This window comes from Vulpes vulpes, chromosome X (assembly GCF_048418805.1).
Source record: "Vulpes vulpes isolate BD-2025 chromosome X, VulVul3, whole genome shotgun sequence".
Taxonomy (NCBI): domain Eukaryota; kingdom Metazoa; phylum Chordata; class Mammalia; order Carnivora; family Canidae; genus Vulpes; species Vulpes vulpes.
In genome coordinates this window covers 122,563,237-122,576,464 of record NC_132796.1, presented here as the reverse complement: position 1 = coordinate 122,576,464, position 13,228 = coordinate 122,563,237, and the positions used below count along the sequence as shown (strand labels likewise).

Genomic DNA, 13,228 nt, shown 5'->3' with positions numbered 1-13,228 from the left:
AATAGCTAAACTGTGGAAGGAGCCTTGGTGTCCATCGAAAGATGAATGGATAAAGAAGATGTGGTTTATGTATCCAATGGAATATTACTCAGCCATTAGAAACGACAAATACCCACCATTTGCTTCAACATGGATGGAACTGGAGGGTATTATGCTGAGTGCAGTAAGTCAATTGGAGAAGGACAAACACTATATGTTCTCATTCATTTGGGGAATATAAATAATAGTGAAAGCGAATATAAGGGAAGGGAGAAGAAATGTGTGGGAAATATCAGAAAGGGAAACAGAACATAAAGACTCCTAACTCTGGGAAATGAACTAGGGGTGGTGGAGGGGGAGGAGGGTGGGGGGTGGGGTTGAATGGGTGACGGGCACTGAGGTGGACACTTGACGGGATGAGCACTGGGTGTTATTCTGTATGTTGGTTAATTGAACACCAATAAAAAATTAATTTATTAAAAAAATGCAAGGTTGATTTAATAACGAAAACCCAAATATTGTGAGATACTGTATTTATAGAATAAAGGACAAAATCCACACAATTATTTCAATAGATGCAAAAAGTACCTGGTAGAACCTAATACCCTGTATATAGAAAATCTTGAGGAACACATTAAAAAGCTAGAACTGATCAAAAAAATTTCAGCAACGTTGCACAATACAAAATCAATACGCAAACATCCACTGTATTTCTACACATTACTAATGAACCATCCAAAAAATGAGAGAAAAGTTATACAACAGCAGTTAAGATGATCATAACAGGCAAGAGCTCAAACTGAGCTCAACCCTAAGTACAACAAGTGGGGTGATGTCAGCATCATGGCAGTGTAAACTTCATTGACAACAGCATCAAGAATTTTTCCAGCACTGACCCTTCCCAAAGGTGACACACCACAGGGCTGAGGGAGCTGTTGGCAATCTCTCCCCCAGGGGAAAGGGACAACAGTGAGTGAATACGTGGCTACTCCAGCTATGTGACAAGCTACTGGAGAAAGCCATTTCTCGCCTGCAGCACCTAGACTAGTGAGGCAGAACCTCCAAGACTGGGGGCAGGGAGGAGATCAGGAACGAGGTCAATAAAAATATCACAGGACATTAAAAGAAAATACTTCCTGATAGCTGTGCTCAGGACTTAAGCAGGAAGTCCACCCCCAAGCCTCTGGAGACCCTCACCCAATGATTCCTTCACCAGTCCCACAGTCACCTCCTCCTCCTCTGTGGCTAGCTTCTTATGCATGCTCCCAAGTGGAGTGGCAAGAGTGAGCTCCAATTAAATGTAGTACTCCCAGAATATCTGGGAGGCAGGGTCTGTGGGCAAGGGAGAAACCATAAACTTAACCTGGAAACCAAGAGGTTTCTGGCAGCCAGCATGGCAAGTTGTTAAGTCCAGAGAAGACATAAAAGCTTTTAAGAATTCTACAGGAGCAAGTAAGAAGCATGGAGCCAGACTATCCAGACAAGGTTGGAGAAAACCCCAGATAATAGGGCCACAAATGCTGTTTCCTACCTAAGGGTAACTACTAAACATTTTATTTTTTTAAAGATTTTATTCATTTATAGGGATCCCTGGGTGGCGCAGCGGTTTGGCGCCTGCCTTTGGCCCAGGGCGCGATCCTGGAGACCCGGGATCGAATCCCACGTCGGGCTCCCGGTGCATGGAGCCTGCTTCTCCCTCCGCCTGTGTCTCTGCCTCTCTCTCTATCTCTCTGTGACTATCATAAATAATAAATAAAAAAATAATAATTAAAAAAAAAAGATTTTATTCATTTATTCATGAAAGGCATACACAGAGAGAGAGAGAGAGAGAAGAAGAGACACAGGCAGAGGGAGAAGCTTCTTTTTTTTTTTTTTGGCTTTTTATTATTTAAGATTTTATTTATTGATTGATGAAAGACAAAGAGAGAGAGGCAGAGACATTGACAGAGGGAGAAGCAGGCTCCCTGCAGGGAGCCCGATGCAGGACTCAATCCCAAGACCTGGGGATCATGACCTGAGCAGAATGTCATGCTCAACCCCTGAGCCACCCAGGTGTCCCCATGCTGGTCTTTTAAAAGCTTCGCAAGTGTTATTCTATATGTTGGCAAACTGAACACCAATAAAAAAATAAATTTATTAAAAATAATAATAATAAATAAAATTCCATAAAACTTGCAAAAAAATTAAAAACAATAAAAATAAATAAATAAATAAATAAATAAATAAATAAATAAATAAATAAAAGCTTGGCAGGAAATGGGAAGAGAGATCGAAGTTGGTGTCTAGCGCCACCTTCAGCCCAGGACGTGATTCTGGAGACCCGGGATCAAGTCCCATGTCCGGCTCCCTGCATGGAGCCTGCTTCTCCCTCAGCCTGCGTCTCTGTCTCTGTCTCTCTCTCTCATGAATAAATAAATAAAAACTCTTTTTTAAAAAAAGTAATGAAAAATAACCAAAAAATCCTGTATGATCAATTGGACTCCAAACCTACAAATATTATAATAACTAGGGTTCCAGAAGGACATAAGAGGGAGAACAAGACAGAAAGCTTATTTAAAGAAATAATAATGGAAAACTTCCCCCTGGACATCTAAGTTCATGAAGCTAAGAGATCACCCTATTATCTCAAAGCAAAAAGACCTTCTTAGGATACATTATAATAAAACTGTCAAAAATCAAAGATAAAAAGAGACTCTTAAAAGCAGCCAGAGGAAAAACAAAATTGTAATCTACAAAGAAATTCCCATTAGGCTATGAGTGGATTTTGTAGCAGAGACCCTAGGCCAGAAGTGAATGTGGAGTAACATATCCAAAGTATTGAAAGAAAAAATTTCCAGATAAGAATGCTCTATATGGGGACATCTGGGTGGCTGAGTGGTTTGGTGCCTGTCTTCGGCCCAGGGCGCGATCCTGAGTCCCAGGATTGAGTCCCACATCGGGCTCCCTGTGTGGAGCCTGCTTCTCCCTTTGCCCGTGTCTCTGCCTCTATCTCTGTGTCTCATGAATAAATAAATAAAATCTTAAAAAAATAAAAAGAATACTCTATATGATAAAGTTATCCTTCAGATATGAAGGAGAAATAAAAATATTCCCAGAAAAATAAAAGCTAAGGGAGTTCATCACCACTAGACTTGCTATGCAAGAAATACTAAAAGGGAAAGACACTAATTAGTGACATGAAGACATACAAAAGTATATAATGCACTGGTAAAGGTTAAATATACAGATTTAGAAAACTCTCATTCTATAACAGGATGTGCGTTCAGCACTTAGTTATATAGTATAAAGGTTAAAGGAAGAGTGTTAGAAATATCTACAGCTACCATAAATTTTTAACAAATACACAATAGAAAAAAATCATGACACTAAAAGTATAAAAGGGGAGTAAACAGGTGGAGTTTTTGTATGCAAAGTTAAGTTGCTATCACCTTAAAATGTACTGTTTTATCTATTAGACGGTTTATGTAAGCCCCATGAATACTGCAAAGCAAAACCTAGAATAGATTCACAAAAGACAAAGAAAGGGGAAATGGAACACACAATCCCAAAACATTACCAATTTTAAAAGGTACACAGTCATTCAGGACAATATAGATAGACCCAGAGGATATTATGCTGAGTGAAGTAAGTTAAACAGAGAAAGACAAACACCATATGATTTCACTTATATGTGGAATCTAAGAAACAAAAACAAACACAGAAACAGATGTACTGGTGGCTGCCAGAGGGGAGGGGTATTGGGGATAGGTGAAAGGGATTAAGAGGGATAAATTTCAGGTTATAAAATAAATAATAGGGATGAAAAGTACAACACAAGGAATATAGTTAATAATATAATAACTTTCTATGGTGACAGATGGTAACCATACTTAACGTGGTGAGCATTCCCTAATGTATATAATTGTCAAATCACGGTGCTGCACACCTGAAACTAATGTAACATGGTGCGTCAACTATATTTCAATTAAAAACTACATATATTTTCTGGGATACACACTATATTCTGTGGGAAAAAATAAACAAAAGAAAAAAATAAAAAGGTAGGCAGATATGGAAGGAAAAAGGAACAATGAAACTATAAAACATCCAGAAAAGCAATGAATAGGATGGAATTAGTAGGTTTTTACATTTCAGAACGTACCCTAACTGTATGTTCACCAATCAAAAGGCACAGAGTGGCTGGATGGATTAAAAAAAAAAACACCCAACAATATGTTGCTTATGTGGGACTCCCTGTAGATTTAAGTACACACATAGGTTAAATGAAGGGATGGAAAAAGATATTCCGTGCAAATGGAAACCAAAAGAAAGTGGGCATAGCTATACTTAGACAAAAATGGTAAAAAAAAAAGATGAATACAGTCATTATATAATAATAAAGTGGTCAATTCATTCAGAAGGTATAACAATTTTAAGTATATACACACACAGGGGTGCCTGGATGGCTCAGTCGGTTAAGTGTCCAACTCTTGATTTCAGCTCAGTTCATGATCTCAGGGTGGCAGGATTGAGCCCTACATGGGCATCCATGCTCAGCAGGGAGCCTGTTTGGGATTTTCTTTCCCTCTCCCTCCATCCTTCCCCCCGACTCACATACTCTTTTTCTCTCTCTCTAAAATAAAAATAAATCTTAAAAAAATATATATATATGCATACAATATCACCTAAGTATCTTAATACTGACATCTTAAGGGAGAAACAGATAATAATACAATAATAGTGGATGACTTCAATACACCCCTTTCTAGCAATGGCTAGATCATCCAGACAGAAAATCAACCAGGAAACATTGGACTTAAACTATAAAAAGTGGTCATAACAGACACACACAGAACATTCCCTCAAACAGCAGCAGAATACACATTCAAGTGCACAAGGAACATTCTCCAGGATACATCATATGATAGGACACAAAACAAGTCTTAGCAAATTTAGGAAGACTGAAATCATACCAAGTTATCTCTTCCAACCACAGTAGTAGGATACTAGAAATCAATAAGAGGAAAGCTGAAGAATCTATAAATATGTGGAAAATAACACATTCTTGAACAATCAATGGGTCAAAGAAAAAAAAAACAAAAGGAAAATCAAAAAATAGCTCGAAACCAATGAAAATAGAAACACAACATAATAAAACACATGGGATGCTACAAAAGCAGTTCTGTAAGAAAAGGTTATAGTGATAAATCCATATATTAAGAAAACAAAAAGACTTCAAACAGCCTAACTTTAACCTTCAAGGACTAGAAACAAAAGAGTAAACTAAGCAAGCCCAAAGTTAGTGTAAGGAAGGAAATAAACAAAGACCAAAGTGGAAATTAATAAAATAGAAACCAGAAAAATAGAAAAGATCAATAAAACTAATGGCTACATTTTTGGAAAGATATAATTGACAAACCTCTAGCTAGACTAAGAAAAAATAGAAGATTCAAATAAAATCAGAAGGAGGAGACATCACAACTGATACCACAGAAATACACAGGATTATAAAAGACTCTTGTGAACAATTATATGACAACAAACTTGTTAACCTAAAAGAAATGGATACAGTCCTAGAAACATACAACCTACCAAGACAGAATCAGAAAGAAATAGAAATTCTAAACACTCCCATAATGAGTAAGGAGATTGAATCTGTAACCAAAAACCTCCTATCAAAGAAAAACCCAAAACCAGATGGCTTCATTGGTTAATTCTATCACACATATAAAGAAAAATGCCAAACCTTCCCAAACTCTTCCAAAAAAACCAAAGAGGAAGAAATACTTCCAAATTCATTTTACAAGGCCAGCATCACCCTGATACCAAATCCAGATAAGGACACAACATGAAAACTATAGACCAATATCCCTCATGAACACAGATGCAAAAATTCTCGAAAATATATTAGCAGATTGAATTCAACATGACATAAAAATGATCACATACCATGACCAAGTGGGATTTATCCCTGGCATATAAGAATGGTTCAACCAATACAACTCAATACATGTGATAAATCATATTAATATTATACAAGATCAAAACTTATAATCATCTCAATAGATGCAGAAAAACATTTTACAAAACATAACATCATTTTCATAATAAAAATCCCCACACTGAGTACAGAAGGACATTTTTCAGCGTGATAAATGTCAGATATGACAAACTCCAAGGTAACATCATACTCAATGGTGAAATATTAAAAGCTTTTCTTCTAAGATCAGGAACAAGACAAAGGTGCCCATGCTCACCACTGCTATGTACTGGAAGTCCTATGTAGAGCAATCAGGCAAGACAATGAAATAAAAGGCATCAAAATAGAAAAGAAGAAAAACTAGCATCATTTGCAGATAATATGATAATATATACAGAAAATCCTAGAGTTAACTAAAAAACTGTTGAACTAATCAACAAATGCAATAAAGTTGTAGGATATAGAATCAATATACAGAAATCAGTTAAATTTCTATATACTAACAATAAAATATCCAACAAAGTAATAATGAAAACTATCCCGATCATAATACCATCAAAAAGAATAAAATATTTATGAATAATTTTTAAGATTTTATTTATTCATTCATGAGAGAGAGAGAGAGAGAGAGAGAGAGAGAGAGGCAGAGAGACACAGGCAGAGAGAGAAGCAGGCTCCCCGCGGGGAGCCGGATACAGGACTCAATCCCAGGAATCCAGGATAACAGCCTGCGCCAAAGGCAGATGCTCAACCATTGAGCCACCCAGGCGTCCCACTTATGGATAAATTTAACCAAGTAGGTGAAAGATCTCTGCAATGAACTCTATAAGACACTGACGAAAGAAATTAAAGACACAACAAATGTAAATATATCTCATGTTCAATGATCAGAAGAACTAATTTTTAAAAGATTTTATTTATTCATTCATGAGAGAGACAGAGAGAGAGAGAGGCAGAAACATAGGCAGAGGGAGAAGCAGGCTCCTTGTGGGGAGCCCAATGTGGGACTCGATTCCAGAATCCCGGGATCACGATCTGAGCTGAAGGCAGACAATTAACCACTGAGCCACCCAGGTGCCCCCAGAATAACTAATTGTAATAAAATGGCCGCACTACCCAAGGCCATCTATAGATTCAATGCAATGTCTTTCAAAATTCTTAAAGCATTTTTAACAGAAATAGAAAAAAACAATCCTAAAATTTCTATGGAACCACAAAAGACCCCAAATAGATAAAGTAATCCTGAGAAAGAACAAAGCCAGAGGCATCACACTTCCTGATTTCAAACTATACTACAAAGCTATACTAATTAAAACAGTGTGGTACTGGAATAAACACAGACACATGAACCAATGGAACAGAACAGAGATCCCAGAAACAAACTCCCACATATACAGTTGACTATGATTTTTCCAAGGGAGCCAAGAACCCTCACTAGGAAAAAGATGGTCTCTTCAACAAATGGTGCTGAGAAACTAGAAAATGACATGCAGGAAACTGAAATTGGATTCCTTATACAATCCTCCAAAATATAACTTGAAATGGATTAAAGATTTAAGTTCGAAGACTAAAACCATTAAATTCCTAGAAGAAAACAGGAAAGGAGTTTTGTTTTTTTTTTTATTCATGATAGAGAGAGAGAGAGAGAGAGAGAGAGAGAGAGAGAGAGGCAGAGACACAGGCAGAGGAAGAAGCAGGCTCCATGCCGGGAGCCCAACGCAGGACTCGATCCTGGGACTCCAGGACCGCTCCCTGGGCCAAAGGCAGGCGCCAAACCGCTGAGCCACCCAGGGATCCCCCAGGAAAGAAGTTTTTTGACACTGGTCTTTGCAATGATTTTTCTGGATAGGACACCAAAAGCCCAAGCAATAAGAGCAAAATTCAACAAGTGGGACTATATCAAACTAAAAACCTTCTGCAACAGCAAAATAAACAATCAACAAAAATGAAAAGGTAACCTACAGTATAGGAGAAAATATTTATAAACCATATATTGGGGATCCCTGGGTGGCGCAGCGGTTTGGCGCCTGCCTTTGGCCCAGGGCGCGGTCCTGGAGACCCGGGATCGAATCCCACGTCGGGCTCCCGGTGCATGGAGCCTGCTTCTCCCTCTGCCTGTGTCTCTGTCTCTGCCTCTCTCTCTCTCTCTCTGTGACTATCATAAATAAATAAAAATTAAAAAAAAAAATAAACCATATATTGGATAAGGAGTTAATATCTAAAATCAATAAGGAATACATACAACTCAGTAAAACACAAACAAAAAATCAACAACAAAAAAACCCACTATTAAAAATGGGTAGAGGAACAGAAAAGGTACTGAAAAGAAGTCATCCAGATGGCCAACGGACGCGCAAAAAGTTCCTCAACATCACTAATCATCAGGGTCATGCAAATCAAAACCACAATGAGATACTGTGGATATCTCACACCCATTTGAATAGCTACGATCAAGAAGACAAGAAATCACAGATGTTGGTGAGGGTGTGGAGAGAAGGAAGCCCTTATGAATTGTTGGTAGGAACATAAATTGGTGCAGCCACTATGGAAAATAGTATGAAAGTTCCTCAAAAACTTAAAAATACAACTGCCATATGATCTAGCGATTCCACTTCTGGGTATACACCCAAAGGAAATAAAAACAGGATATTGAGAAGATACTTGCACTCTCATGTTTAATGCAGCATTATTCACAACGGCCAAGATGTGATAACAACCTAAGTGTCCATCAACAGATAAAGAAGATGAAGTATACATATACAACAGAATATTATCAAGCCCCAAAAAAGAATGAAATCCTGCCATTTGTGACAACATGGATGGATCTTGAGGGCACTATGTTAGTGATATAAGCCAGAGAGAGACATATATTATATATTACTTACATGTAATATAAGAATCTAAAAATGCCAAATTTGTAGAAACAGGGAATAGAATGGTGGTTACCAGGCTCTGAGAGATGGACAAAGTGCAGAGATAGTGTTAAAGGGTACAAACTTGCAACCAGAAGATGAATAAATTCTGGAGATCCAGTGTACAGCACACCAATCATAGTCAACAATACTGTATTATACGCTTCAATATTGCTAAGAAACTACATCTTTAATTTTCTCAGTGCAAAAAAGAAATGACAATTTACATGATGTGATAGTGGTGTCAGCTAGAAGTAAAAGTGGCTATCATAATGTAATACATAAGTCAACATGCACACCTTAAACTCACACAGTGTTTATGTAAATTACATCTCAATAAATTAAAAAAAATAAGGACAGGTAAAGATTTATTAGCCAACAAGCAGAGCGAGAGGGTAGTCAGTGGATGAAAAATTACTGACAAAAAAATCAAGGGTAGGTCTAAACTAGCCTAAAATAATCTTTCTAAAGGCAAGCCAAGAACTTATACATCAAAGGGAGAGGATGAGGAACCTGATCAGCTATCAATGGTGATCAGATATCAAGGGTAGGAGATTAACTTAAGACTGGCTCAGGTAGACCTGACACAGCCCAAGAATCAGGCCTAGCCAAATAGAGGGCTCAGAGGAGATGGTCTAACATTTGGTCAAGCAGAAAGTCTTTGTCATCTAAGATCTATATGCCAAAAACTACAAAATATCATTGAAAAATTTAAAGAAGACCTAAGTAAATGAAAAGACATCTCATGTTCATGGATCAGAAGTTTAATATTGTCAAAGTTGGCAATATTTTCAAATTGGTTGCACAACTCTCTGAATAGATTAAAAACCACTGGATATTATACTTTAAATGGGTGAATTGTATGACATATGATTTTTATCTCAATAAAGCTGTTTAAAAAATCAAAGGGAGATGATTAGAAATGCTTTTGCTAAATTTTAATTTGATATCTCAGTAATTCTAAAAACAAGTAAGTCATTTAAAAGAAGCTGACTTAAAAGTTTCACTTTCTGAGAACCTTACGCATTTGCAATAAGCAAAACTGTAGCAGTTGGCTGATTCACTTTAAGGTAAAATAAATATATTTGGTAACCAAAAACAGATGGAAAAGAAATATTAGTAGTTTATTCAATAGGTGCTATAGTCTGTATCTAGACATACAATTAAAACTAAAGTCAACAAGAAGAAATTACCTCAAATAGCCAAGAGACAAACATATCAAGAGCTGTTTCTCCCTTTTTTTTGTTTTGTTTGTTTCTCCCTTTTATGCTCAACATCACTGATCTTCAGAGAAATACACATCAAAACCATGATAAGATATCCCTTCACACCAATCAGAGTGGCTAAGATCAACAACACGGGGAAACAACAATGTTGGTGAGGATGTGGAGAAAGGGAAACCCTCTCACACTATTATTGGAAATGCAAACTCAGTCACTGTGGAAAACAGTATGGAGGGTCCTCAAAAGTTAAAAACAGAACTACCCGATGACCCAGCAATTGCACTACTACTTACGCAGAGAATACAAAAATACAAATTTGAAGAGATACACACAATCCACTTTTTATAGCAGCATTATCTACTATAGTCAAATTATGGAAAGAACCCAAATATCCGACTGATGAATGGACAAAGAAAAGGTGGTATATACACAATAAAATATTACTCAGCCTTCAGAAAAAGAATGAAATCTTGCCATTTGCAATGATGTGGATACAGCTAGAATATATAATCTAAGCAAAGTAAGTCAGAGAAGGGAAAACGCCATATGATTTCACTCGTTTGTGGAATTTAAGAAACAAAACAAACAAGCAAATGGACAAAAAAAAAAGAAACAGAGGCAAACCAAGAAATAGACTCTTAACTCTAGAGAACACACTGATGGTTACGAAAGGGGAGGGAGAGTGGGAGAATGAGTTACATTGCTGATGAGGATTAAGGAGGACACTTGTGGTGAGCACTGAGTGTTATACGGAAGTGCTGAGTCACTATATTGTACATCTGAAACTAATATTATACTGTATGTTAATTAATTGGAAATAAAATAAAAATTAAAAAAAATGTTTCTCCCTTTTGCTTATCAATCTTGTTCCTGGGAATTAATCTCAAGAAAATTAAGAGAAATAGGCCCAAAACCATTTATAGCAGTACTGTCATTACAACACAAACCTCTAAATCAGTGCTACCTAAGTGTCTGCTACTGCTTCAACTAAGTCTCTAAGCACACAGTTCAGGCCAGCTGGCACATTCATAACAAGACATTCTCAATGAAGGAAGCACAGCACTGACTGACGTGCCGGTGCAAGTTCTTCATCCGGTTGTAAAACAGTACTCTGAGTAACACCTCTCTAAAGAACCAAAGGGTCCAAAATACAGATATGATTCATAACCTATGATCTAGCCCAATGAAACACTATGTGGGCATAAAGTAGTTTAATGACAGCTAATGATGATTTCAATCTTACGACGTGCCAGGCACTGTACAAGATGCTTTACATACAGTAACACTAACCCTAACCCATCTCCTTTTTGCAGATTAGAAAACAAAGCTCAGAGAAGTTGAGGATTGACCAAGGGTTCACAGTAGGTTGCAAGTGAAATCAGGACTCAAACTCAGGCACATATGACTCCAAATCTTGGTCACTATATTATATTGCCTCAACAAAAGTGAATATGAATTATTATTATAATATATAGAGAGAGATAAAAAAATTTTTTAAATCGAAATGAATCTGAGACGTAGAGCATTTCTTTTCTAAAATGTCTTTATAGCTTGTACCTGTTCTAGTAATAAATGTACAAGTGATTCAAACAGTAATTCCAAGATTATAAGTTCATTGGCATCTATGAAATTTGACAATGTCTCAAAAATCTTATAAAATGACAATATAATCATTTTCACTTTTTTAGTATGAGTTATTATCTGAGTTATTTCCCTTAAAAAACTTAAATATGCATTCAAATCCTCTGGAAGGCTTGTGTAAACAGATTGCTGGGACCCATGCAGAGTTTCAGATTCAATAGCTCTGGGGTGGGTCCTAGAAACTTGCATTTCTAATAGGTTCCTAAGAGATGCTGATGCTGCTGGCCCAGGGACTACATATAGAGAAGGAGTGCTTTTAAAAAACTAGCATCACCCTAAATCTAAATTCAACTGCATAAAACATAAACTTGATGCATTTCTCTGGGTTATTTTAACGTGCTAAATAGCTTGACAAAATATTCATAGGCTGACAGAATTTATATCATAGTTCATTCTTTGAAGAGTACAACGGTTTTTTGGACCAATTCTTTCTCTCAGTCAAGAGCTACAGACTTTCTGAGGAGGTCAAAAAGTTATACTTTAAGAATCTACTGATAATATCAGCTATCTGGGTATTTTTAATTGCTGAAATGTTGTAAGAGTCTCAGAAATTAGTCTTGCTAAGCCAACGAACAAATTAGAATGGAGAAGAGTCATAAGTACTAAGAAAACACAATTCATACTGGAGACGGTATCATAGGTAATTTCATATTTCAGCTAATAACTAGTTTCCAAAACTAAGAATAAGGAAGTACTATTTCAGCCTTTCAAGAATAATTGGATCCCAATCAAGTAATCTATTATCATTTTTGCCCATATGCATGCAGACTATACCATGAAACATACCTATGTTTCTGACCATGATTCCTTTCAGTTCATCCACTTGGGCTTGAGTCTCCACCACTTTGTCTATGCCCTTATTCTCAGAGTGATGCTTCTAAAAGAAAAGAAGATTTAACTTACTCAGACATTATTTACAATAGTTAAATGAAAAGGAATGACATTGAGGAATGCTATTAAATTATGCCTGTAATGATACAAAAGATACATGCAATTTCATTAAAAATTGTTATCAGGCAGCATTAAAAAATGTTACTATGTAAGTCTTATAGTATAAAATATTTTTTAAAATGAAATAAAAGTAAATGTATTATAATCGACCTGTTTTATCTATCCATCCATCCATATATATATCTGAGACTCTTGGGGCAGAAGTATGGGCTCATATCATCTGTGCTCAGACAAGAAGGGAAAAAAAGAAGACCATAATTGGGGCAGGGAGAATAGGACAGGGAAAAGTACTCTAAATTGTTCCCCACTGCTTGGGTATGATGAGGAGGGGCTGGCCCACCCTCTGAGCATCTACTCTTCTATCTATTGGGATCAGAGTATGCATCCTATTTTCACTGGCTTCTTATAGGATCTAGAAATGTAAGACATTGATAATAGTATATATTTTTAAATTATTATCCATAGCTATCCACAAGTCCTTTAATATACAATATTCCAGTCACTTCACTGTGCTAAATGCTTCAAAGAGAGAACATTGTTTAATCTACCCAAAAACTCCATAA

General features: G+C 36.6%; 1 protein-coding gene across 2 annotated transcripts in view; it reads right to left on the bottom strand.

Annotated features, from left to right (window-relative positions):
- The window catches only part of VAMP7 (vesicle associated membrane protein 7), a 71,231-nt gene that overhangs the window by 36,903 nt on the left and 21,100 nt on the right, over positions 1-13,228 (bottom strand). For both annotated transcript variants that reach the window (XM_025988984.2, XM_072743663.1), the window contains one exon: positions 12,501-12,591. In XM_025988984.2, the coding sequence (XP_025844769.1) occupies positions 12,501-12,591 (91 nt within the window). The remainder of the gene's footprint in view (positions 1-12,500; positions 12,592-13,228) is intronic.